The 27,060-nt window shown below is 41.6% G+C and overlaps 1 protein-coding gene across 1 annotated transcript; it reads left to right on the top strand.

Moving 5' to 3' along the window:
• On the top strand, window positions 1–27,060 carry vwc2 (von Willebrand factor C domain containing 2). The gene is made up of 4 exons (XM_053436575.1): window positions 1–109; window positions 10,012–10,741; window positions 12,295–12,424; window positions 26,272–27,060. The coding sequence occupies exons 2-4, from the start codon at window positions 10,091–10,093 to the stop codon at window positions 26,421–26,423; spliced, it is 933 nt and encodes a 310-aa protein (XP_053292550.1). The 5' UTR covers window positions 1–109; window positions 10,012–10,090; the 3' UTR covers window positions 26,424–27,060.

Raw genomic sequence — 27,060 nt, 5'->3', positions numbered from 1 at the left:
GTCAGTACCCATCTCCTCTCCACACATCATTTGTTGCTCTCCAGCAGTCCGAGGACTGGGCTCCAACCCAGCGCCCTGACGGAGGAGGACGCACTCCCAGGGATCACAGGTGAATTATGATATACGTATGTGTGTGCATGTGTGTGTGTGTGTGTTTTCAGGTTTCACTGCACGTTAGACCAAACTGCTTGAATGCACAGGTTTCACATCAACTTTGGGAGAGAGCTGCCCCGGTGTTTCATATCAGGGTCTGAGGGAGATTTCACTCTCTGAGGGTTACAGTAAAGCCTGCAGCTGCAAATTAAAATGTATCTGTAACGGAACCCATACATGTGCAAAGGATCTCGGGGAGGGCAAGCGACAAGGCTTAATTGTCAGAACCTGCAGAGAAAGGCACCTGTAGAGGTTGTGCATACAGTAGGTATCAGCTGTGTTGATGCAAATGAGACTCAGGATGTTCTCAGAGGCATCAGAGGGATTTCATCGGCTGCACATAGACTCTGGCTGCTTACACACTTCAGGACGAAGCAAACAGTCAACACAGCTCATGTAACAGCCCAGCACACAACACAGAATATTCATCATTCACAAAAGTCATATACAGGAAAGCAGGTGGTTGCATGATGACAATTTAGAAAATGTTTGCATCTATGGCAGCTTGTTGTTTGGGTGGTTGTTGGAATTAATTACAGTTTTAAAATACTTGATCAAATATCAATAGGTATCTGGGTATGTCAAGACTTTGACATGAGTCAAAAAGGCAGCATCATCGTCTTTATTTGTCTTTAAATGCAATAAAAATCTGATTCACACTCGTCTCTATAACATATTTTTTTGCTGCACACTCTTCCTGGCAGCCTTTTGCATATGAGCAAATTCTCACCTAGTTCCACTGCACATAATCCTAAGATTATATGACAGTTTTGCAAGGGCGGTTGGTTTTGCATCGCATGTTTAGGCAAACTTTCTTTTGATTTGGGTCACTCGCACAATTTAAAGTCAGAGGATAAAATTCAATTAGACAGCCCCGGAGCCATCTTTGCTCGCTGGCAGATGGCTTAATACTTCTGGATCCTGCCTATGTGTCCCTTATTGCTCTAATTGGATTTCAACATTTCACACTGTTTATCTGTATAAAAATGCATTTTAAAAGCATGGCATCATTAATTCAATACTTCCTTCATCGCTGTCAGATGCAACCCACTAGTCTGCACTGTCTAAACATTTCACATCTCATCCCCCCTATGATCTGCTACCGTCATAAATTGAAGTAGACCTAAAAGTAAACGGTTGATTTGAGCCCATGTGCCGTCGATGGCATGTTGGGATGATAGTGTAAAGTAGGAGAATGTGTAATGTGCAATAAATAAAGTGCACGCCGCCTCGAGGGCACGTTGTCTGTCTGAGTTTATTCTCTGGCCCGAGGAGATTGTTTTCCTCTCAATGACATCCGGTGTGTTTTTACAGATGTACCGGAATGTTAGAGTGATGGTTGCTTGTTTTGGAGGTTCACAGTCAATAGTTTGTGTACGGCCTCAAAACTGAAATTAAAACAAGGAGAATGCTGTGAAGCTCCAAACTGCTACTGGATCGCTTCCTCTGTCGCTGACATTTTCTGTCAGATCAAATTTGCAAATGTGCCAATTTATTTGAAATGCTGTTTCTTCTTATCGGGACCGGTAATTAGAAACAAACAGACAAAAACCTCTTAGCTCGGGTGTGGAAGATTCCTGGAGATGAGAGCGCTTCCTCAGTACATTTGGCCCTATTTATAGAATTATTGTGCGAGCGAATCAGCTATCCACCACCCAGGAAGAAACCTTCCTCAGTGACATCAGAGACGACAGCGAGAGGCAGGTCAACCTCGACACATCTCAACCACCAACATTTTGTACTAGTGACGGTCGGCCACCGAAATCTGAAAGAATATTTATATACTGTTAGTCAAGCTACAGCTTAAATGTGCCTCTGAGCTCGGGTTGTTGTGTCAAGACTTATTCACTCTGCTGGGTAATGAAAATGACAATAATGTATGAGTCATAAATCAATGGGATGATAAGCATCAGTGAACCGTGAACTAGAAGCCAGGTTGAATCCTTGCCTGATTAATCATGGCTGCTGCACCTCAGCGGTCAGACCGGCCGACGTCAAAAGCAGGAGATGTAAATAGAACTCTAGCCTCTGATGGACGGATTTATTTTTACATTGACGATAATGACTGAACCGGCTGCTGCTGATGTTGAGTTCATTGCTCTATGCCTGGTCAGGGAAACATTTAAATGTCAGTGCAACCCCATTTAAATTTGCACTGTTAGTGGGAGAACAATATAACACATAGCAACATTATTGTAGTGAAATTAGAAAACTAGAATTTCCTGCTGCCGCATTGTCACAATTGCACCTACTTCTGTGTTTGTGATAATTACTTAATCACTGCAGGATTTAAAATATCAAGCTGTGGAGGTTTCCAACGCCAGATCAGCTCACGTACACTAAGGAGAGGGAGACATGTTGAATGTTTGTTAAGTTACGTCTTGTTAACATTGCAGTCTGACCACTACTGATGTGGTGTCAGCTTTTTGTGCCAGCACCAGAATCTGTACTGACCTCATTTACACTCAAATGTCCTACTTATTTAATGTTTCCCCAGTAGAAATAAGAATCCCTATTGAAAAAAAACACAATTACATAAACGCAAATATATTTTAGTAGTGGCTTTTCTTGGTGAAAATGGACGGTAGTTGAAAAATATTAGTTTTATACAATCAAAGTCAATCCTGCCATATGTACAACGATGACAGGATTGAAGTGTCTTTTGTCGCCGATGCAGATGCGAAGAAGTCGACACATACACAACATAGAAATTCAACATAGAAGTAGTAATCGGAAATTTGCATAACATTTTTAATAAAAAAATAAATGATACACCGTAAATATGTTATTTTAAATGATTTTTTTTAATTTATAGGCAAGGGCTCTTAATGGGAAAATAGGACTTGAATATATGAATTAATGACATTTCTATGAATACTGTACATTTTCTTATTCGGCTTTCTCTCCTTTTCCATAATTCCTTTTTAAGAAATGGTAATGAGCTTGGCAGCATAAAGAAAGGTAATTACGTTTTTTTTTATATACAAGTGTCCCAGATTATCCAATACAGGCCTGTTACTTCCTATATTTATATGATAGATTATTGATTTCATGGGCTGTGCATGAATAAATCTATACTCAAGTTGTTTGCCAAAAATCCTCTGCAAGCAAAGAAATGTACCCTATGGTGACATGATCAATATTAATATCTGAGTCCCTTTTATGAACAAACTTACTTAGGTTTTGGAATCACAGACTTGGAGCATATGCTGTTGAGTTTCCAGTGGAAGTAGCCCCCCCGCGCTGGTTGACCTGTCAGGCCTGAGGTCTATATACAGTGCCTTGCATAAGTATTCACCCCCCTTGGACTTTTTCCCATTATGTACTGTTACTAACTGGAATTCAAATAGACTTAAATAAAATTTTTCCCGTTTGATCAACAAAACATGCATAGTACTTTGGAGGTGCAAAATAAATTTTATTGTGACACAAACAATAATGAGAACAAAAAAGTTGACATCTGTTGGGTGCATAAGTATTCACCCCCCTGTGTCAATACTTGGTAGAACCCCCTTTCGCTGCAATTACAGCTGCAAGTCTTTTGGGTTATGTCTCATTTGCACATCTAGAGATGGAAAGGTTTGTCCATTCTTCTTGGCAAAAAAGATGAAGCTCAGTCAGATTGGATGGAGACCGTCTGTGAACCGCAATCTTCAAGTCTTGCCATAGATTCTCTATTGGATTGAGGTCTGGGCTTTGACTGGGCCATTTTAAGACATTAACATTCTTTAATCCAAACCATTCCTTTGTAGCTCTGGCTGTATGTTTAGGGTCATTGTCCTGCTGGAAGATGAACCTCCGCCCCAGTCTCAAGTCTTTTGCAGACTGCATCAGATTTTCTTCAAGGATTTCCCTGTATTTGGCTCCATCCATCTTTCCCTCTATTCTGACCAGTTTCCCTGTACCTGCTGAAGAGAAGCATCCCCACAGCATGATGCTACCACCACCATGTTTCACTGTTGGGATGGTGTGCTCAGGGTGATGGGCAGTGTTGGGTTTTCGCCACACATAGCGTTTTGCATTGAGGCCAAAAAGTTCAATTTTGGTCTCATCTGACCAGAGCACCCTCTTCCACATGTTTGCTGTGTCTCCCACATGGCTTCTGACAAACTCCAAACGGGATTTTTTATGGATCCCTTTCAACAATGGCTTTCTTCTTGCCACTCTTCCATAAAGGCCAGATTTGTGGAGTAGACGACTAATAGTTGTCCTGTGGACAGATTCTCCCACCTCAGCTGTGGATCTCTGCAACTCTTCCAGAGTAACCATGGGCCTCCTGGTTGCTTCTCTGATTAATTTTCTCCTTGTCCGACTCTTCAGTTTGGGTGGACGGCCTCCTCTTGGTAGGTTTGCGGTTGTGCCATATTCTTTCCATTTTCTTATGATGGATTTTATGGTGCTCAGAGAGATGTTCAAAGCTCTGGATATTATTTTATAACCTAACCCTGCTTCATATTTCTCCACAACTTTATCCCTGACCTGTTTGGTGAGCTCCTTGGTCTTCATGTTTGTTCAGTAATGATCTCCAACAAACTCTGAGTCCGTCACAGAACAGGTGTATTTATACTGAGATTAAATTGCAGACAGGTGGACCCTATTTACTAATTATGTGACTTGCAAATGTGACTTGTGAATGCAATTGGTCGCACCAGATCTTTGTTAGGGGTTTCACAGTAAAGGGGGTGAATACATATGCACTCAACACTTTTCAGATTTTTATTTGTAAATAATTGTGAAATCCATGTAATATTTCCCCCCACTTCCAAATGATGCACTATTTTGTGTTGGTCCATTACATAAACTCACAATGAAATAAATTTTAATCTGTGGTTATACCATGACAAAATGTAGAAAAGTCCAAAGGGGGTGAATACTTATGCAAGGCACTGTATATTTATCTTTTTAATTGACCATTGTGGCTAAACTTTTGATGCTCTTTTTGCACTTTAAGTCACTTGGTAATTGCTGGGACCTCTTCAGTGTTTAGAGCCACTGCGGCAAATCAACCAGGAAACTGTATGAGCGCTTATCTGTGAGTGGCGAGAAAAGAAAAAAGAAAAAAAACATACAGCCAATTTTACAGTATAAATTAGTGTTTGCTTTCCAGAGATATTTGTTTGGAGCTGTCAAGTGTTAATTGAAAGTTGTTTTTTCCACTTACAGAGATGAACTTTTCTGCTGTGTAGTGGGTGTTCAAATGTGTCAGAAGTGTGAAAGAACTCTGTGATGTTTGCTTATGTAAACTCTTGCATGCTGCCGATTGGTGGCTGCCAAAAGTTAGTTGGTACAAGGCTGTAGGGAGCGCGGTGCTGTTTCAGGTCACACCTGTGCAGGGCTTGGGAGTGCGACTGTGGCTTATCCTCGCCGTGCTGATGCCTCATACATCAGGTTCAGATGCTCAGAGAGACTTCACAGAACCGTGCTCGCAGTTTATCACAAATTACCTGCTCATTACACAGAAAATCAATGCTTACAATTTGTCTGGGTAACAGGCCATAGCACAAGCTTTTACCCAGTGCGTCAGAGATGTGTAGAGAGACACTGAATTGCATTTGACGTCAGCTCATAGTTTGTTGGTTTTTTTCTCTTTCCTGACAGAATGTCTTTGCAAGTATTCAAGTAAGAGCAGTGAAGCAAAGAAAAGAAACACTGAATTCTCTGCAGGGCTGTAGGGCATAGATAAATCCATGACCTTTCACCAAATGGCTTATATGCAACACTATAAATATAAGAAAGTTTTCTAACACTTGAACCTCAGTGGTAAGAAGAAGTTTTTATAATGTTTCGTGAACATATTTTGTAGTAATTTGACATTATGCTCTTTCACTGAGAATAAAGACATGTATAAATGATATGATTTATATTTAAGATGCTAAGATAGCATGAGGATGTAATGAAAGTAGTAAATGATTTATTTGGCAGATCATCGACATGAGGTCGTGGAGATTTTTGTTCTTGTAACATGAAGGTTCGCCATGGGGCGGTTGGATCAGTCTTAAAGGGATAGTTCAACAAAAAATGAGAATTCGCTCATGAGTCATGTTATGTTTTTCTGTTGTTTTATTACGTCTGAAGAAGCGGTTGCAATTGACTTCGATGACTCCAAAAATGTTTTTTTGAGCATATGAATAAACTCAACATTCAACCTTACATTGCTATGAGTTATAACTGGTGTTATTCTATATATTTTTTCTTTAGAAAATGACAAAAACCAAAATTATCTCCTACTTTTTCATTCCTGAAGATGTATAACTTTATATACAGGTCGCAGTATATAATCATTTCTATGTTCAAAAACATCTCTGTGTTCTTATTAGACAGCTGGGTACTGAGCTTTGAAATAGAGGTTATTCAAACAGAAGTAAACAGAACATTCTGCAGGGGGACTATTTTCAGCCATGGATTAGTTCACTTTGGATGCTTTACTGAGTGTTTACAGTTCACCACCACCATATAACACCACTGTAAGTGGCTTGTTAGCGACGCCTTGACTCTGCATCGTGTCATGTCAGGTGGAGAAATAATGGAAGCAAGGCTATTTCTGTGCTTATTATTGTGTGGATAGGAATGGAATATAAATATGTGCCGCTCAGCTGAGCCCAGTAACGCCCAGCACGCAATAAAATATCAACAAGTTATTACAGCTGGCTAACAGCTAGTTTGTGATGCACTCTTACACAACTTTATTCTCCCCGGTGCTGTTTTCAGTTTTAGGCTTTTCCACACAGCAGCCAGACTGAACACATGTGTGTACAGCGTCAACACTGATTTACCACACTGCCATAAAGCGAACTGATCTGTGTCGCTTTAACATAAATATAATTTTCCCTGTATAAGCAACAGTGAAAATAATAAAACAACATGCAGAAGATATATTCAAATATATGTCTGCCATCAACAGACATAGAAAACAAATCCAGACCTTCTGCAGACATTTTACAGCAAAGCTTGTGTCTGAGGTCATTATGAGATAATGGACAATAAAATATAAAGTGCTTTTAATATTATATTATAATTTTTTAACCACAAAATTATAATATTTTGGCAGAAAAAAAAACGTTTTACCTTTACAATCAAGGCATTTGTGACTTGCAAAACATAAATAATCCACTTTCCTCATTATGGTAACATAAAATGTAATTCAAATGCAACTCACAATTATTGTTTCCTACAAAACATATTTTGCTGTTACATTTAGGTTTCATTAGAATTTCTAGGCGTAAGGGTTGACTTCACAAACAACAATTTAAACATTTGACATATTTGGAACTAAACTAATCCACAGAGTGTGTTTTGTTGTTTAGGACTAGGGTTGCAAAGGGGCGGACAATTTCCAGTAAATTTCCGGAAACTTTCTATGGGAATATTAAGCTCGGGAATTTTGGGAATTTTGAAAAAAAAAATATACATAAATTAAACACTGAGCAATAAAAACATAATTTAAAACTCTATTTTACAGATCAATGGAATGCAGCACACGCTGCACGTTGAATTTCAACCCTGCACTGTGCATAGATAATTCCCATCATCCTGCACACTACAGCAGGGCTTTTGAGGCCTGCTGTAGTGTGCAGGACTAGACAGGTAAGTTTCGATGATATTACTGGGGAAAATATATTAGCATGCTGATTGAGGATGGTTCATCTGTTCATCTAGCCTATTTCCATTCATTTATCCATCAATAGTAAAATATTTTTAAAGATGATTCCAATTGGCCAACTATTTATATCTCAGGCATTGCAATTTGTGTTTTTTTACAAGCTTTTTTCTCATCGTATTCACAGAACAATGCCACGTGCACTATCTCATGTGTGGAGACATTTTACACCAGCCAATGTAGAAGGAAAGGCTGTGTACATTTGCAAATACTGTGCAAAGACCTATGTTAAGAATGACACAAAGATGCAGAAGCACATAGTCAAATGCCCAAAGTTGCCTCAGGGCTCAAATCAGCATATGACAAAACAAAATGTTTATATTTATGTCTGTATATGACAAGGTAAATACAGTTAGTATAAATTACCCACACAATTTCCAGTGTATTCCCGTTAATTCCCATGGAAAGTTTCCAGCTTTGCATATTTTGAAATTTTGTAACCCTATTTAGGACAACATCCGAGCTCTATGGTATGGATGAAACTGGCTTTAGATACACAGCAATATTTTTTGTCAATCAGTTTTTTGCGGGTTAAGATCTTTTCATTAGACCTGTTGACCATGAGAGAATATAGATCCCGTATTATGGCAATGTGGCTAGTTTGCGGCCACTTGTTGAGCGGCCAGAGTCAGCCGGCGCTCAGCCTGACGCCGTATCTGTGTGACTGCTACTAACAGCTGTGAAGGTGCTGAGGTGAGGCTGAGAAAAGCCAAATGAGGTCTTTCTTACTAATGAGGCTCTCGCTCTCTCATTTTCTCTCTCTCTCTATGTCTCGCTCTCTCAGCTGCAGCAGCATTATCGGTATGCACCTCATTCTGCCTCCTTTCAGTTCCAAAACAGCTCCAAGGATTGTGCCTCAAACATAGCAATTCAGCTAAAACACCGCTCAAATACCGCTGGCGTGTCGGCAGTCAGATTCAGCCCTTCACCCTCAGAAAGGATCAGAATTCATGAATATCTAAATGTATTACTTATAGTATGTGGAGAACCTTCATAGGGTTCAGGGTGGGGCCAGACACAATGAATGTGGCCGTGTGTGCCGACAGTATCTCTGCTCTGTCCACGTGTCGCCACATACCGTCCTGATTGCTTACTGTTTGCTTAATGCTTCGCCGCTTCACCCCCTGTTTAGCCTCCCTAATAGCTCTGTTGGCAATTAGCCGTGTTCATCGAGTTTGACAAACGAATCAATACGGTGAATTATTCCTAAACAAGTGTAGACAGGACTCTGCAGTTAATTGGAGAGTCAGTCGATACGGTGTAATCTCACCTTTCATAATAGGCTACAAAATGTCAACACGTCTGCAGCCCCCGTTAAACGGAGCTCGGCGGCGACTTCGACTGTTCGGCACGAGGGGAAATGAATGGAAGTAGGCCACCGCACGCAGCAAAGCGTCGCAGCAGGCATTTGAATTTCAACAAGCCGCAGTAAATCAAGCTGAGGAAGAGATAAAAACTAAAAAAAACAGTGGCTACAGCTTTTAAAAAATGTACAGCCTCTGCAACGTCTGCTGTCGATCCTGGGATTTCACTCGACATGATCTGTTAAATATTGACTCTTTACAGTGCTGAAGACTGAAGACTAAGTGATGCGATTTGAACAATAAAACAATGAGACATTTAGAGGGCTACTTTTAAAAAAAAGTTGTGGTGCATACAGTATTTGGTTTCTGGTAAAGGCTGGAGCAGATATGGCTTCAGCTTGATACCGATGAGGCTACATTCCTCAGCTTTGGTAAAATGTGTCTTTCCAGACTAGAATTATGTTCTATTTTCGGATCAATTCATGCTTCTGTACAGTCGACTGTGATTTGTTTAAAAAATGCAGACATTGATCCAGATTCTTTGTTCTGTGAGAGGAGCAGGAGCTTCAGAGCGCTAGATTCCGGTCCTTCTTCGGCCTTCTTTTCCTCTTAGTCCATCACTGCCGGGTGTGATTGATGCAGGGAAGTGTTACAGTATAAGCAGCATCGATTTCCTAACACAGCCCCACGAATACTCCCTGTCCTGATGAGCCAATTCTGGGATGCTGCAGGCTGGCGTCACACTCAGCAGGATGTTTGTTCGACATGATGAGCAGGGCTCTGAGGTCGGCCGAGTTTCTTGCAGACTTCTAGGGCTAAATTAGACAAACCTAACACCTGGAATAGAAAGTGACAAACCACTGAGCACATAACCCCGGTTTAATTTTCTCTTTCCAGATGGACTGGCTCACACCTGAGATGTGAAGTGTGTTATGTGATCCAAGGTGTTTTCCCACCTCGCTGGTGGTGGGGAGAGATGCTGCACTCCGTTGCCATGACAGCAGAAGTTCTCTTTGTTCTTGGGTTCCTGATGAGCAGCACTCTGTCGAATCCTATAGCGACCTTGCCAGTGAGCCGAGAACGTCTGGAAAGGGTGTTGACCCAAGCCAGCGAGGACAAACAGCAGGACAAGCAGGCCCGGGAGGAGCCGCTGGGATATGGCGCTCAGCAGCGGCCGAGGGAAATCAATAATTTGAGCCCCAACGAGACTTCGGTGAGTCGCACCAGCACATACCCCAACGTCCAGACACGAGGATCTAAGGGCGGGAACTCCCAGGAGCTGTGGAGTGACCAGGACAACCTGAACCAAGTGGACGAGGGTCCCACCAGTGACGTCACCCTCTCCCTGGATGCTATCGACGAGTACGCCTACCCAGACTACAGAGGGAAAGGCTGCATGGACGAGAGCGGCTTTGTGTTCGCCATCGGTGAGCAGTTCACGCCGGGCCCTTCCACGTGCCCTTGCCTCTGCACAGACGAGGGCCCCATGTGCACCAATCCAGAATGTCCCAAGGTTCATCCTCGATGCATTAAAGTGGACACTAGCCAGTGCTGCCCACTGTGCAAGGAGAAAAAGAACTACTGCGAGTTCCGAGGCAAGATCTACACCTCACTGGAGGAGTTTAAGGTGAGCCCATTAACTGCATTCACTCATTTTTTTTGACTCAAAGTTGAAAGAAGTGCTGACACCACACTCCTTGCCATTCAATCGAGTTTATCACAGCCACTACACAGAAACTAGTTACCTTGCCTCACAGCATGCAAGCACGCAGGCAGGCAGATTTATTATGGCAAAGGTCAGCACTTGTCTTTTTGCTCTCACAACGCACATCACCAGAGGCTGACTTTAGCAATGCAGCTTCAGCAGAGTGTTTTCATTTTCGGTTTGTTGATATACAGAATAGAATAAGAGTTATAGTAATGTTACAACTCTGCAAAGCACGCTGCCACACGTGGCTGTTTGTGAGGAGATGCAGAGAAAAGCTCCGGCAACATTGTCAGAGTTTCATCTTCTGTCACGTCTTTGAACAGCGAGACTCAGGACTGCGACCACAGTCTCGGTGTTACGTCTCTTATTACATGCAGCATTTATCATCGTCTCTTTATGTTGGCGACTGTCTCAGGAGGAGGTTAAGGCTAATGTGTTAGAGTTTTCTTCTCTGACTCACTGTTACCGACAGCTCTATGTCAAATCTCTGCTCTTGCAAATCTACAGAAAGCTCCAATTTCACACGCGGCATACGTACGCCTGCCGTGGGGTTTGGAGGGGGGGGGGGGGGTTGCTCTTTGAAACTAAGCAACAGGCGGGTTTTTATGCTTGATTGCCATGTTCTGGAGCATTGTACTAAGTGCTGCCTCGCTCCAATTTTCACAGTGCCATGCGGAGGCGCAGGCCTCCACTCTTTACAGCAACGGTGGTAGAATTAACCTTTGCACCATTGTTACGACTAAAGGTGCACGGCTTTAAACAAGCGGCTGCTAAATGAAGCCTCTCAAAGGGAAGTAATGTAAGGGCAGCTGGGTGTAATTCCAAATGTATGTCATCTGCTCTACCTTTGTCCCATATATGTTCTATTTCGAATCCATATATATACCCATGGATACCAAAGTCATTCATCTCTACTTCTTTTTACGCAGAAAGAAAAACTGGAAGTTTCTTGCTTTTGTTTCCAATTTCTATTGATTTTCTCCATATCCTCAGAGAGTGAGATGAGTGAGGTTCAATTCTCAACTGAGCTCTTCTTAAAATTAGCCTTTTATTGGCAATGAAGGTGAGAAGGATAACACCTCCCTATAGATGTAGTTCTGTGACATTGAACGCACACTGTCTTAAACAAGCCGGACAGGCCAGTATGTGTGTGTGTGTCTGCATGTCTGTGTGTGTCTGTGTGTCTGTGTGTGTCTGTGTGTATGTGTGTGACTGTGTGTGTGTGTGTGTGTGTGTGTGTCTGTGTGTGTGTCTGTGTTTGTGTGTGCGTAGCGATTGCTATAGAGAGAATGGTGGAAGGAGACAGACATAGAGTCAAACAAAAGAGCCAGGGACAAAGATAGCAAGAAATTAATTAGGTAGAAGACTATTCTTGTATGTGTGTGTGTGTGTGTGTGTGTGTGTGTGTGTGTGTGAACTGTGTTTATGATGATGTTAATTGCTCTCTGTCTTCTTCCTTCTCTGGTATCCAGGTGTCTCCATGTGAGAAGTGCCGATGCGAGCCAAGTGGAGAGGTGTTGTGCTCGGTGGCAGCCTGCCCTCAGACTGAGTGCGTGGACCCGGAGTACGAGCCGGACCAGTGCTGCCCCATCTGCAAGACCGGTGAGTGGAGAGGAGACCGCGGCGAGCGCTCGGTTCCAGTCCAGCCACTCGGCCCGAGGTGGCTGCTGGGTAACACCACCGCAGAATAGCTTCAAATTATCTTGCTCAAGGGCACCTCAGCAGGAGTTATGAGGGCGATGGTAGCACGCTGATGCTCATTTCGCTGACACAAATAACGCAGCGCTCTGCACTGCAGTGTTTGCAGTCTTTTGCCAGAGCCGACTGCATATTTGAAGCAATGAGGTCTGTTTCACTGACGTCACAGCAAAAATGTGGTTAATCAGTCGTCGGCTGTTTTATGTCATTTTTTGTATAAATGCCAAATAATTCTTCAGTTTATCTGATGGACGCCGAGGTGTATGGTCCAAAACCGTCACTACTGTTACTGGTACTGGGAGTCGAGGTTCGCTTGCATCTTTACATGTTAGGGGTTGCGGGTTTATGATCCTGTGGGTTTGCGAGCCTCGGCCCATCTGAGGAGGATTCCTGCGGCTCACAGTCGATTATCTGAAGTCGTTTCAGATGATTCCAGACAGCATGTCCTAGATTATGTCCCCGTGTTTTCTTGGCGTGACTCTAATGCAACATGGCAATGTCAGCAACATTGCTTCCTTCAGCAGAAAGAATGATGAGTTGCGATATGTATCTCTGACTAGGAATCTTAAAGTGGCTGAGGCTGTCTGTTACAAACAAGAACAAGCAAGCAATGTGCATAAAGAAATCCCTGCGCTAGAGAAATAAGATAGACAGCGCACGCCACATGAAAGTGCTTCGTCTGTAGGAGCCACTTATTGGACGACAGTGGGTTGTTTTTGAGAATAAACTGCAAGCAAGATTTTTTCGAAATGTCTGTTAGAACCCATTTGCACATGAAATGACGAGCATGATGATTAGAAAGAACAGATGGTCCAAGTGACAAATCAAAAGATTTCCTTACAAGATAAATAAAAATAATATATATCAAGAAATTGTTTTAACTGGATGGAATAAACAGAATGTCTACAAAAGGCTTTATTCTGAATAAAACTGCCATCTGCCTACTTTACTATGACTCTGCTCAGAATATGACATTTAGGGTAATTAATATATCATTTTAGTATCAATCATAGGTTGTCCCACTCAAATTAAAAGCCGGTGTCATGGCGTCCGGAGTTAACGAGTTGAAAACATTGGCAGTCATGGAGCGTCACTTACTTTATTAATATTTGCCTCCTATAATCTTGGGGAATACACGCTGCTCCTTTGTTCACATTTTTTTCTGCTGTTCACCCACTTTTTATATATGCACATATTGATTATGCTGAGAGTGCTTTGGGCAGAGTTTTGGGCAGTGCTCCATATTTCCCCCCCTGTGCAATGCCCAGAGGATTTGCTGGGTTGCAGTCGCAGGCACATCCGTCAAGGAGACAGAAGTTAGATGCAGTACAGTATGTGCAGAGATGTGGCGGGCTCGGCGAGAGAGCATGCATCTCTACGGAAGAATCCCACTTGAATGCATAGGCTCGTTCAGCCGATGAGGACTCTTGGTTTTAGGATCGTATCAGTCCCTATTACCATAAGATTACCACACATTACCATACAATAAGCAGAGCTCAGAGTGCCTAAGAAGCTCAGTGACCTGATCACAGCTAGCGTCGGCGTAGTCTGAGATGCTCGATTTATTGTCGTCCTTTGAGATTCTGTTGTAAAGAGAGGCTCTGCGCTGAATTTATACATTCAGATCGGTTTACTCATCACAAGGGGTACTACTCAGCCGGCTGTAAAAACACTTACATAATGTCTTCTGCATGTGGCTGTGGAGGAGCTGTTGCAACCTGTGCTGTAAACTGTGGGCATGGACTTTGAAATATGTCTGCTTTTATCAGGCAGCCCGGGTTTAGTAAGAGTCGCAAAGTGAGAGCAGCTGCTGGTTATGGTCGTATTTCTTCCTCACTGTAAATTTCAGTTTTTTGATTACATCCTCACTGTACCTGGAGCCTCCTGGGTAATGTCACAACAAATATGGCATTTTGATGCTTTTTTAATATCAATTTGAATGAATCCATATTTGTTTCTGACAAATAATGAGTTTTCTGTGGTATGCGGATGGCTTTAAATACTTAAATAGCCTCCAGCTTTGAAACGCCAGGCGGTGGCTCACATCAAAAAGGTAGCAAATAAAACAAACTGCTTTGTTGGTGAGTTTGTGGACAAAATGCAGGACCATAAGTTTCCGAATTAATTAAATAGGCGCTTAATACAAACATTCAGAAAGTAATTTAAAACCAGGCCCCTGCAAGTTTTCTCAGCAGCATAATCCGAACTTCCACTCAGTGTTGATGGGGCTCACCACAGGATTAAGAGCTTGGTGACTTAATCTTTCTTGTCAAATGAACCTTGAGAGTTGTGTTTAACACTTTTTTTTTTATGTACACAGAATTGTTCTTTTGACAGTCAGTCATTTAACACCTAAGCTGCCTTCAGACATGTGCTGACCTCTGCCGTTCCTCCGTAATATTTCCTGAGGAGGTACATGTGTGATCACAAAAGTCTGAGTGAGAGGCTCCACAGTTTCTGCGGATTTCTCCACTTGGCATCCTAGTATAAAGTCTGTAGAAATCCAAGAGAAGTCAATATGTGATTACAGAACGGGATCCCCTGCTGGATTTACCGCAGGCGAGTGTTTGCGTGTGTGTGTGTGTGTGTGTGTGTGTGTGTGTGTGTGTGTGTGTGGGTGTGTGGAGGGGCTTCTAACACACAAAAGTTGGAAAAATAAAAAATAAAAAATAAAACAACGACGTATAGAGAGTTTGTGTTGATAAGGGCCGACAACAGTGTTGGCTGTTGTAACATGATCACGTTATCTACGCAGCGGACTTAATACGTCGCTTCCTTCCTCGCTCTGCTGCACCCGGATGCTCCACCTCTCGCCTGAACAAGGATTTGATGGTGTTGTGAACGTGTCTCGGTCCGAAAAACCTCCCACTGTTTTGTGTATGTGTGAAAGGAAAAACTGCGGGTGAAGTCCTTAGCCAATTCTCCGGTTCGGAGGTCGTGTCTGAGGTCACGGCTTCAGGTCAAGTCAGTGAGAGTCAGGGGTGCTGAGAGAAACTTTAAGTAGCAGCATCATATCAAATGCAGTTCAGCAGAGCATGAACTAACTTTCTGGTTTGTCAAAGCAGCATGGTTCAGTTTTTCTATTCAGTTTTGGACAGCTCACACTTGGAATGCAGGTTTATTCTTCATTAGAAGTCACACAGGTTGTCATATTACTTTTCTGCATCAGACAGTCTACACAGGTAATATACTGAATGTTCTAAAATGAAAGAAAATTGCACCCCCCTCAGCACCCCTTACTTCCAGAATCCTTGTTATTTATTGGCTGAAGTTTTCATTGTGAGTCAGGATGGAGGAGACCCGGATATGAGCTGTGTCGAACCAGCCGGGACTTTATGATGTTGGATATGAAAGTTAGTATATTCCTCTGATCTTCACTCTACGTTTTCTCCCAACCTAAAAAACCACTCGTCCAAACGACCCTAACCCTAGCGGACGTTAGAACACAAAACTGATTTATGTGTACGTTACATTCTGCGCTGTTCACATTCAGCAAGCGATGCATTCGCATTTGTGTGACCGTGACCGTGTCCTATACTATACTTAATAGCACAGAATAGTGGGAATTGTATTCTGCTGTTTTGGAAAGTCATGATGACTTTCGTTATAATTTCTGTCTCATGTGAACCCTGCAGACTTTTGGAAGTGAAATACCAGATTGCAGGAGGACCCCCTTTAGCTTCCTCACATACACCTGCAGGCATGTGGCTGTAATTAATAGTCTGCTCCTACGTCGCCATGCAGCCTCCGACAGCTCGCTCTCACACTGTTTTAGAGTAATCACACAGTGGTATTTTTTTTGTGAAGATGCAGAAAACGCCATTGGCAGCATTCCCCCCTTATTTGTGCAGCAGTCAGGCTACAGTGTTTATAAAGTTAGATTCCTATGTTGAAAATAATTCGATTTTTTTAAATATGTGCCAGTCATTTTGACTCCCTTTCTTGTATCTCCGCCCCCTCTGTTTTCTTTTTCACACATTCAGGAAACTGTAAATATCAGAGCTCCAACTGTTAGTATGCAGAGTTGACTATCAGTGGAAAGTGTAAACACGCTCCACAAGCAGGAAACACGGCTGCAACATGTCAGATGCTGCACACCGCCTGTCCCTTCCACCTGCTGGAGAAAACAGAGTTATCCATTATGGGATAGTCCATAAGAAACATGTCACTTTGCAGCTTATTTTTCACAAGACCATAAAGTAAATATAACAAGAATGCCAAGAAAAAGTTACGTACATAGGGGATATCTCAGCTTAGGCAGGTGTGATAAGAGGTAAATGAGAAATCATACTCAATGGCACCACTGATCTTCCTTCAGCTCGCATCAACATCAAAATGATTATACATTCAATTTCCCTTTGGCTTTTATCCACGATGCTTCTTTGCCAGGTATTACAGGCGCCTTGATTTAAATGATCAGGATCGATGATTGTCAACTCCCGTCTCGCCGCCACTGATCACACAGCACTCGATAGGAGACGGCGCTCGCTGATGAAACGCGGGTGATGCAAAATGAGGTAACTGGAGGTCGGCGGAGAGCTCCCCTCCTCTGGCTCTGTTGTTTGTCTTGTCTGCAGATGTTGTTTGAGCTGCGGACAGATGCTGAGACCTCCCAGGAACATCGGCATCAAAGCTCGGCTCATTAATGGGGACGAATTAATCATCCAGATGTGTAAATGCGGCCACAAGAGGAAAGAGTGTCATGGAGTTATAGAGTGAGCACATGAAAGTGTAAAAGTGCAGGAAACTGAACAAATAAGGTGAAATACTGAAAGATAAAGAGAACAAATTGAGCTTAAGTCTTCTCATTCAACAAGTCGTCCATTTTCCATCTTTACCCTGATTTACAGGCCTCCCCCTCTTAACTATTTCCCTCACTATTGATATAAATCACAATGAGGTATTTCAGTGTTCAATAAGTGCATCAATTATGCACAGGCATGATCGTGGCCTTTTCAGGCATGCAAAATCAATGCTTATGGCCGGGGCACCCTGTCTCAGATGTGTTATTCAGCCTGTGTGCGTGGAGACACTTGGGGAAGAGCCAGGGGAGGAAGATGAAAGTGAGAGGTATCGCTTACGTCCGCCCCAGACAGTTGTTCATGAATATCAAAGAACAGCTGTGAATGGAGCCAGGTTCTCATCATTTTTTACTCATTATCTTAAAGCAGTGGAACACACTGCAATTAAATAGTTTCATATACCCTCCAAAGTTTGTGACCAGCATTCTCTTGGCCTCCGTAAAGTTTAATTAAACGATATTGATTCATCCAAAGAACACATCATCAATTCAAGTCAGAGAGGGGAGGAGGGAAAACACTCTATAAATGCTTTTATTTACCTGGTGAAAGTATGAATGAAGTGTGACGTGGAAGTGTTTGTTATGAATTGTACGACGAGTTTACTCACTTTTGCGGCATGTGCTTTTGAAGAATGCCAAGGAAAAAATCAATCAATGCAAGAGGAGCCTCTCTCTCCTCCGCACCTCGTCTGTGGCTCCCTCCCTTTTGTCCTTTGCTCTTGCGGGGTATCGCCTTGGCAACGCATGAGAAAACAAGTGGTGCTCTTCAAGACTCAGACATTAGGGTCAATGCTAATCTTGGAAGGGGGGGTGGTGGGGGTGGCGGGTTGCGATAAAATCACTTCAAATAGAGCAACACGAAACGTCGTAGCCTGTTGCCAGGAGGGATGGAGACTCATTTGAATTAAAAGAGGCATGAATCATAGAGGACCTTTGAAAATGTGGCAGGCTTTTTTCCTTTTTTCTAAGGAACACAGGAAAAAACACAGGGGAAGTTGTTAATATGACGCCGGAATAATGTTGTTTTTCAATCTGAGTCAGCATTCGTCTCGGTCAAGGATGGTAGTTACTGGTATACGTCTGACTGTCAAGCTCTCTGCCCCTGACATGGCACACAACCCTCCATCGGTCATGGGTACCACTTATTCTTTTGGGCAAATCCCAGTGAGTTTGGGCTAGAGGAGGCGTGGCCCTTGGATAAGTCCCCATCAGCCGAGACAAATGTGGCATTCACTACTACTTCAGACTTTTCGAGCACCTGAACAAGAGAAGTTTTAAAATGCTGTTGGTCTTGTTTTAGCTTGAGGCTGCTGTTGTAGTCTAGAAGTGCAAAGACAGAGATGTTTGGATTTGCTGAAGTCTCCTGCCTTCGCTTCCTGATTGGTTCAGTCACAATATGATAACCAGTGATGAATGCAAAACAGCTCAGCAACAGTTTCATGTCAGCATTGGTATGGAAAATAAATCCTCTTGTGCAGTGAAACTCAGCAGTTTAACAATGATGCTGAGGGTATGTGCAGTGTTCATGTGATATGTGTTTTCAAACTTATATATTTTGAAATACAAAACCTGTAAATTGGTCTTCTATATGAATGACGTCTATATAAACCATGAAGTCCATTAATAATTCATCACATCAGAATAAAGTTATCCCAAAGACTGACAGAGACACTGTGGCAGTTTTCTCAAGCTCTGAGCTTTCACTTTAAATCAACCAGGACGAGGATCACCAGCAGAGCAGCAAAGAACCTTCCTTTTGCAGATTTATGATTTCTGTCTGTTCCAGTTCAGTCATTATTATATCTGCAATAGCTGGTTCCATAGCTACCATATCCCGTTTGACTGTAGCAGTCATTACTGTAGGGGAATATTGTTTTAGTACATTTCCTCAATGAGCTTTGTCAAAGTACTTTTCCTGATCTTATTCCCAGTAAAGAGCCTCCTGAAGATGACATCAATCTTTCTCCCCAGTTGCACATTAGTGAACAGAGACATGAATCTTTATCCGTCTTCATAAAGGTGTAATGGCATATCCTCAATGCAACTGGCATGCACCAAAGGAGTGTTATAAAGCATATTCATTTGTTGCAGTAGGCGCTGGAAAAGATTCAATCACTTTAAGTACAATTTGAAAAGCTTCTAGTGGCGTGCAGCTATAACAGGGTGAAATGGAGGAACATGAACAAGGTCTTGTGCTCTGGCTTTGTTTTATTCCAGTCTGTATCCTAATAGTTAATTTAAAACATGTAGAGGTCTGAGATAAATCTGCTCAGCTTTTTGTGTTGGTTATGATCTTTAAATTAATTACTCTTGTTGGAGAACAACTAAAGTTTCTCATTCAACATGAACTAACTGAGAATCAGCAGCTTATTCCTTTAACTTGTTCAAATTGAAGTCTAGAGCTTAATACAGTTAGAATCTTCCCTTTTGCCAATGACAGACATGAATACATGGATGTTTTCCAACTCGTTATTGACCACTTCAGCCTCATAAAATAGTAAGATATTGTATAAGTTACAGATTAACAAGTTGTGATGTTTCTTACTGTGTCTCACTCTTGGTTTCCTCTCTGACTGATCAGTATATAACATGTGGCAATTTGAGTTTCAGTAGATAAGATCATAAAGAATACTATTTTCTAAATGGTTTCAGTAATAAATGGAGAGCAGATCGTGTGAAGGTCTCTTTCAAAAAAGGTGCCCAAGGAGATCAAGTTTACAAAAAATATGGGACTCCAGCAGAATTTTTATGACATATCTCCTGAGCATCAGAAACCTGACGTCTTAGGTATCACTAAAGGTGTTGAGTTGTACTGCGAAATGTATGAAGACTGAGAGATACTTGCTGTTAGGTGAACCCAAGGGTTCCATATGTGAGAGTCTGACTTCAGTCAGAACATTTAGACATTAACCATCCTTAAACACATCTACATGGACAGCAATATTCCAATATTAAGACTCTTGATGAATTAATTAACATGGTTAAGGTTATACAAGCAATAATCAGATGAAGACATGTGGGGTAATACAACCTTATTCGCAGTATCTAGATCTGTGTCCATCTCAATTGGATTATAGCAACTCATTCACAGCATTTTGCATCATGGACATATGACAGTTACCAACTGCTTGATGACTAATGTCCTGGGTTCGAGGGTAAACAAGTAGTCGGATGTAACCATATTATGCTCTGTAACATGTAAACTGGAATATAAATGCAATATTCATGTGACTCATTGACACACTGTAATTGAATTAATGTATCTCAGTATATTCAGAATAAGGACAATAGTCTGAATGCTGAGGTCCATGTCACTGTCGTCACTGAATAATGTCCTGATAGGTTGAACCTGCCACTTGAGTCAATTCATGTGAAAGATGATCATCGATGAACAATAAACAATAAGAGAGAAATAACTGATCAGAGTCATAGTTGGGACATATTACTGCTTTCCATTAACATATATAAACTGTCTGCAGTGCTCTTAGCCTCTCCAAAGAACTGAAGTTGTTTGCAAAATTATGTGTGCACTGTTTATTCAGTTGTGTTGTGTGTGTCTGTGACATCATCAGCTTAACTGATGTATCTGAGCAATCAGCCAGCGCGCCTGGTTTTTATCTGCTGCTCTTTCACTATCCCCTCTGATGCTGGTTTAAAAGCAAAACCACCACCTGCCTCCACTCCTCTGTCCTTCTGCCAAGGTACCTCACTTTTATGTGACTACATCAATTATTTCATGTAAAAAACGGAGGTTCAAGCTGCGTGTCCCAGTAGAAAACAGGATAACTTCTATAATAATATAAAATTTTGTGAATAATTTTGGTTGTGGTCTTGGAATTGTGTTTCCATCATCCTGAATGGTAATATCAGATTATGGACAATGGTATCAAAGGAACAACACACACAATCCTCCAAACTCTAAGATAATATTGCTCGTATTAGAGTCATTTTCACACTGCTAACATTTAGATGAATCCAAAACTTGACAGTTACAAAGCTGCTATTAGAGATCACTTTGTTAGGCAAACAGTTCATTATCAATCAGTTATTGCTTATCTTTAAAATGAGTTATTTCCAGGCAATCAGAAACATAACAATTACTGAATACAGTGTATAGACAGTTTCATGTTACACACATGTTACACACTTACAGCAGGTCGAGATGTAATCAGGAAAAATAACTTGTGAAGACACTGATTCAACTCTTAGATAAAAGTAGGACAAAAGCAGAAAAAGTCGATTTCATGTCGTATGAACAATTCCCGAAAAGGTTCAAATAATTTTCTCTCTATTTCTCTCTATCTTTAATCACACTGTTACCCACGGGCGTGTTTCATTATCTCGAGGCTGTTTTCCTTCGATGAAGTTCATTGTTCTGATAGCAGACAAAGGTCACTGGAATAAAGGCAGTTAGTCACATTATGTCCTAACAATTATAGTGTAGCTGGGTCACTGAATGGTTATTAGCTCTGGTTGGCTTATTAGGAGCTATTTTCTAAATTTAATAAAAGCCACTGTCAGTGTGACATTCAAATACATTTTTCACAATACAGATGCAGAGGGTCGGCATCGAAGCCTTTTTTTTAAATATCATTATATAAATGTTTTACAATAGATGAATCTATAGAGTCAAATACATTGTTAAGGAAGTTAACGTGTATGAAGGTCTTCCAGTAAAAGGCCTGTCACCTGCACACTGCACTGCTGACTGGCGAGGGTTTGTGGTTTCTTCCCTGTGAAGGACATTGGTTATGACAGTTGTGCAGCTTGTGTGCAGCTGGGTTGTTCAGCCACAGTGATAAGCAGTGGGAAGACTAGCTAGAGACAACATATGCACATATGAAAATAAACATGAGGTGTCAATCTGGAAAAAAACAACATTTTTTTTTCATATTTGAAATACAGAATGTGTTTCACGCCAGCATCTCTGAAACATATTTTTCCCATTCTTGTTAAATCAGAGTTTCTCCCCACAAGGTTCTCCTGCCTCCATGTCTTTATCACACAAGATCATTTTTATTTGGCATTTATAATGCAAATGAACTCAAGAAATGCAATAATATAAGTGATTTCTAGCATTCTTTTCCTTCCATTACCTTATAATGGAGCTCTGCAGGTTTTTAACACGTCAGACTTAAAGGGTGTGATGATCAGGACGTGTCCTTGCTTCCCTGTCCATTATCTGGCGCCGCTCGAGAGCCAAAAGCCACAGGTGCTAATGGCTATCCTTTTCACAAGCTGCCCATGCCAACTTCTGGCACGCTGTAGTGACAGTTTGGGTCCAACTGTTCATGCACATGCACAGTCCATTTGTCTCTGCCTCCGTGCGTCATTGAAAAGCTCTTATGAAGCGGCGTGCCCATAAAAATCTCTTTCTGCCACAGAGAGTGGTGGGGAGATGAGGTTATATTATATTAATGAAGCGACGACAAAAAGGTGGGTGTGATATGAATGGCAGAATAATAGGTTGATGGCAGTGAGTAAGCACAGTGGCGCCGGATCCATGCATTAATTAACACAAATGAGTGTCAGGCAACCGTGAATGACTGGCTGACAGGCTGGGGTTTAATCCTGGCTCCAGGAGGAAGTACTTTTGATTTATTCTATAAAGTGCATGATTATTTTTCACATTTTCTCTCACAGCGTATCCTTGACATATGCGTCTTTTATTTGACACACTGTGTTCTAAATGCTGCTAATGATGATGAATCAGTAGCGACGGCGGTCTGGGCCACAGGATGAGTTGTTATTCAGAGAGGGTGTGTGCGTGTTCATCTGAAGACTTATAAATGTGTTAGGGTTGACGTTTTGACAGGCCTCGGCAAACTGTTCACATTGATTGATGTGCCAACTCGCTTCTTCTGCTAACTGCCGTCCAATGAAACGCTCCGGTTGCAGCTGAAAGACTCCTCATTTATCAGCATCTTAATTATACCACAGAGTGGCTCAAGACCTTGTTAGTCTAAGGAAAATAGCTATTGTTATGCTATACCTGATGTTGTGGAGGCAATTCCCTGTGTTTATATTTTCCGTGGAGCTTTAGAGATAATGGATGATTTATGAGGAGTTTTTTCCAGCCACCGGTTGAGGACAGAGCCTCTTTCAAAAAGCCAAAGCTTCACACACTGCTATAGTACCAAAGGGGTTGACAACAGGACTTCAGTGCACACAGTGTGGGGAGCAACAAAATAAGGCTGTGCTGGTAGTCATTTTTTTGCACATCTCTGGACTACTTCCACTGCTCACTTCTTAACAACTCCTACCGAACATCAACATTTCCATTAGTGAGCCACTTTCGTCCAAAATAATAATAAAAGGGAACAGTCCCTTGGGGTGCACTTAGAAACTATATTAAAGCTCTGCAAAACAGTGCTTAATTTGTTTTTTTGTGAACAATTCCACTGTCCGTTCCTACCTTGATATTACATGGAGATGAGCCGCCTTCAGAGAGACTGATGCGTTACCTGATTCATAGCTGGTCTAAGGAGTGTGGAACAAAATATCATTAACGAGCTGAATCAAATACTCAGTCTAAATTAAAACAAAAAAGGTTCGGTCTGAATGTCTTGAATCGCAAAAAATCGAAGAGATATTTATCATTTGGATCAGATCCTTAAAATTCAGTGTGATCACTGTATTCCCAGGATGCATCGCTTGGCTTTTGCTTCGTGAATAAAGATGCTCCTCTGCATAAACCATGAGTGGTCATCCAGTGCTCTAAAGAGCCTGCCAATAATAGCCAATGGGATTTTAAAAACAGATATGAGGCAAAAAGTAGATTCATGGTAGATGTCATCTTTGATAAACCCCTCTGAAAACTATATAATTCATATATTATATTCATCATGTGATCAAGTGACCAGCGTTGGTTTCATTAATTCTGTTAAAACTGACCACCGACACAACACAAGCCTGTTCATAAGTCCTGATGCTTGTTTATCTATTATTCTTCTGTGCCTCTTATAGTCCCGTAACCAGAGGACTATTTTGGGAAAGAATCGATGAAAGCCCAGATGTGAGGCCCCATTTTCCTCTGAGAGAAACGAAGTGAAGGGCAGCGCAGTTGGTCTCTCGTGTTCATTTTCTTTTCTGACTGACTGAGATGTCATGAAACTATCTTAAAGAAACAAGCTCAGATGTCTAACTGAACCCGATATGCAAATTAGCTCATTACAGCAGTTGTGGCATCTAAAAAGTAGCAGTAAAACAATAACTGGAGTCCTGTCCTACTTTTAACTAGTTTCGTGTCCCATTGGCCTTTGTTTCGCAATGTATTTTCATATAGATGAAGACAAGTACAGGCCCACTGTGAAGAGACACCAAGAAAAGAAACTACACAATTCCCCTTGGAATTTAGGCTAAAATAACTTTTTTCTTAATAGGGGACTGGGCTCAGTGTGATGGCAATAACCAGAGTCACATAACTACACTTGTACATGAATGTTTGGAATAATGGGAACATACTCTTGTAATAAACTAGACACAAGCAATCAGTGGAGATGATTCCTCCACAAAGGCCAAACAGTCCATTTCTATTCAATTAAGCTGCACCAAATTCCACACACTCATAGATATTAGTCCAAATATGCTGTATTTTCCCTCCGTATTGTTTTGTGGTATAGTCTTTTTTGTGGTTTTTGTGTAATCGAGCTAACAAATATACAAACACACACACACACACACACACAAACAGCCAACCAATCAACAAACAGTCAGACAGTGCTGAAAATATAACCAGGTAATCGTGAATGTCGCTAACTAGCTTGTAGGCTAATTGGTAGGTCTTTAGGATAACCATACTCTGTACATAAGGATAGATGACAAGACTAGTCCCCAAAAGTTAAGCCAAAGCATCTCAACGGTCGAGATAGTTCATAAACCTTGCCTCCTTCATGTTAGTGGAACGGGACATCGATCAAACTAAAAACTCTCAGTTCTGATCACATTAATGTAAAAATGGGATGAAACGGCATGAAAAGTTAGCGGAGGCTCGTGATTGGTTGGCTTCATTTCTGGAAAAAGGGAGGAAGTGGAGGCAGTCTATATTGCTTACTAAAGCTAGCTGATAAATGGTATTGGTATTCTTCACAAGTCAGTAGCAAGGGCATGAATATTTTTAACTTATGCTTGCGTCCCAATTAGCCAGAAACCCTCTTTATCAGTAAATCTTCATTACGAGGTATCTTTAATGCTGACATCAGCAAACATCTACCTTTATAAGCTATATAACAGAGCGATATTTTAATTTTTGTATTTGTAAGTGACAGAATCTTTCTTCTGTCATATGTCACCCTCGTCTCATGATTGAGTTGACTCTGATCCGTGCAATTATGTGTTATCATCAATATCAAGGTTGTGGTGCAGGTCACGTCAGTGCACATAAAGGAAACAATGTTCTGCTGCACTTGCTGAGTGTGAAATTGAGCGTTTGCAATAATACTCTGTTGGTCAGGGTCAACACTTTGATGCCACTAATCCTGATATTCACTGTCACTGTCTATCAACAGAACAGCAGGATTTGAAGGTTGTTATATTTTAATAATCACCTGCGCCCAGACTGACGAGGGTTGTCTGTGAATTTAAGGAATTTTAAACAGATCAGGATCCTTCGAGCGGCACAAAGAAATGTGACTTTGAATTGTGTGCTTAGTCCTTTAACAGCTTTTTCACACTCAGAAGAATGACCTTGGCGGATGTAGTAGCAGAGAAACACCACAGATGAGTACAGCCTCAATAACACGGTTGTTACTTCTACAACAACATACAGAGGATTTTTCTTTGAACCTTTGGAGGACTCAGGATGTGAGCAATAAATTAAATCACAGGGGCCAAAGCGAATCGTGCGTTTTCAGTGTTAGCAGCCTGACCTCGATTATGTGACACAATGCAAAAAGTACTGCACATGATGTCAATCTGAAAATGTTCCTGTCTTCTCTTGTACCACCCACAGGACCAAACTGCTACGCGGACACAGCAGTCATACCAGCCGGCCGAGAGGTGAAGATTGATGAGTGTACAATCTGCTACTGCACATACGAGGAGGGCACATGGCAGATTGAGCGTCAGGCCACCTGCAGTAAGAACGAGTGCCAGCGGAGCTAGAGAATGGCACGCTGAGAGAGGACATTGGCACACATCACCAGCGCCAGTCCGCATGTAAACTCTCGGCCTTTCACCCAGTCTACAGGACATCAGGGTCGGACAGCAGCCCTCGAGCAATTCAGCATTTATACTGTAGTCACTCCTGCATTACAGAACAAGATGCTTTTATGAAAGTTTATAATCCACACACAGAATATCTATTTATCTATGTATTAAATTATTTACGAGTATATACAAATATAGGGGTCATTAATGCTTCACTAGTGAAAACATATTTTTTATAGCCTCTGTATTTTAATAAGCAACGTATTGGACCAGAGGTCAATAAAACAATAGAATGTATAGAACACACACTGCTGTCTTTGAAGGTGAAAACCTCAACATGTCGACATGTGGCGTCATCCAACAATCCTGACACCTGCCCCTCTACCACCAAAGTGCACACTAGACTTGTGCGATCGGTTTCAGAACGACGGGTAAAGATTTGCTGTGCGGGGACTCTAAAAAATTCAAAGACATACAGGAGACTTGAAGAGAATCAGTTTCCTGATTTCTTATCTTTTTTGGATGTTCAAATGTATTTTGATTTGAAAGTGCTTTTTTGTATTTCTCTTGGTACCGTGTGTTGATGTTTCAA

Source organism: Pleuronectes platessa, chromosome 12 (genome assembly GCF_947347685.1).
Source record: "Pleuronectes platessa chromosome 12, fPlePla1.1, whole genome shotgun sequence".
NCBI lineage: Eukaryota > Metazoa > Chordata > Actinopteri > Pleuronectiformes > Pleuronectidae > Pleuronectes > Pleuronectes platessa.
Note: the sequence above shows the minus strand (reverse complement) of the source record. Positions and strands in the feature narration are given on the sequence as shown.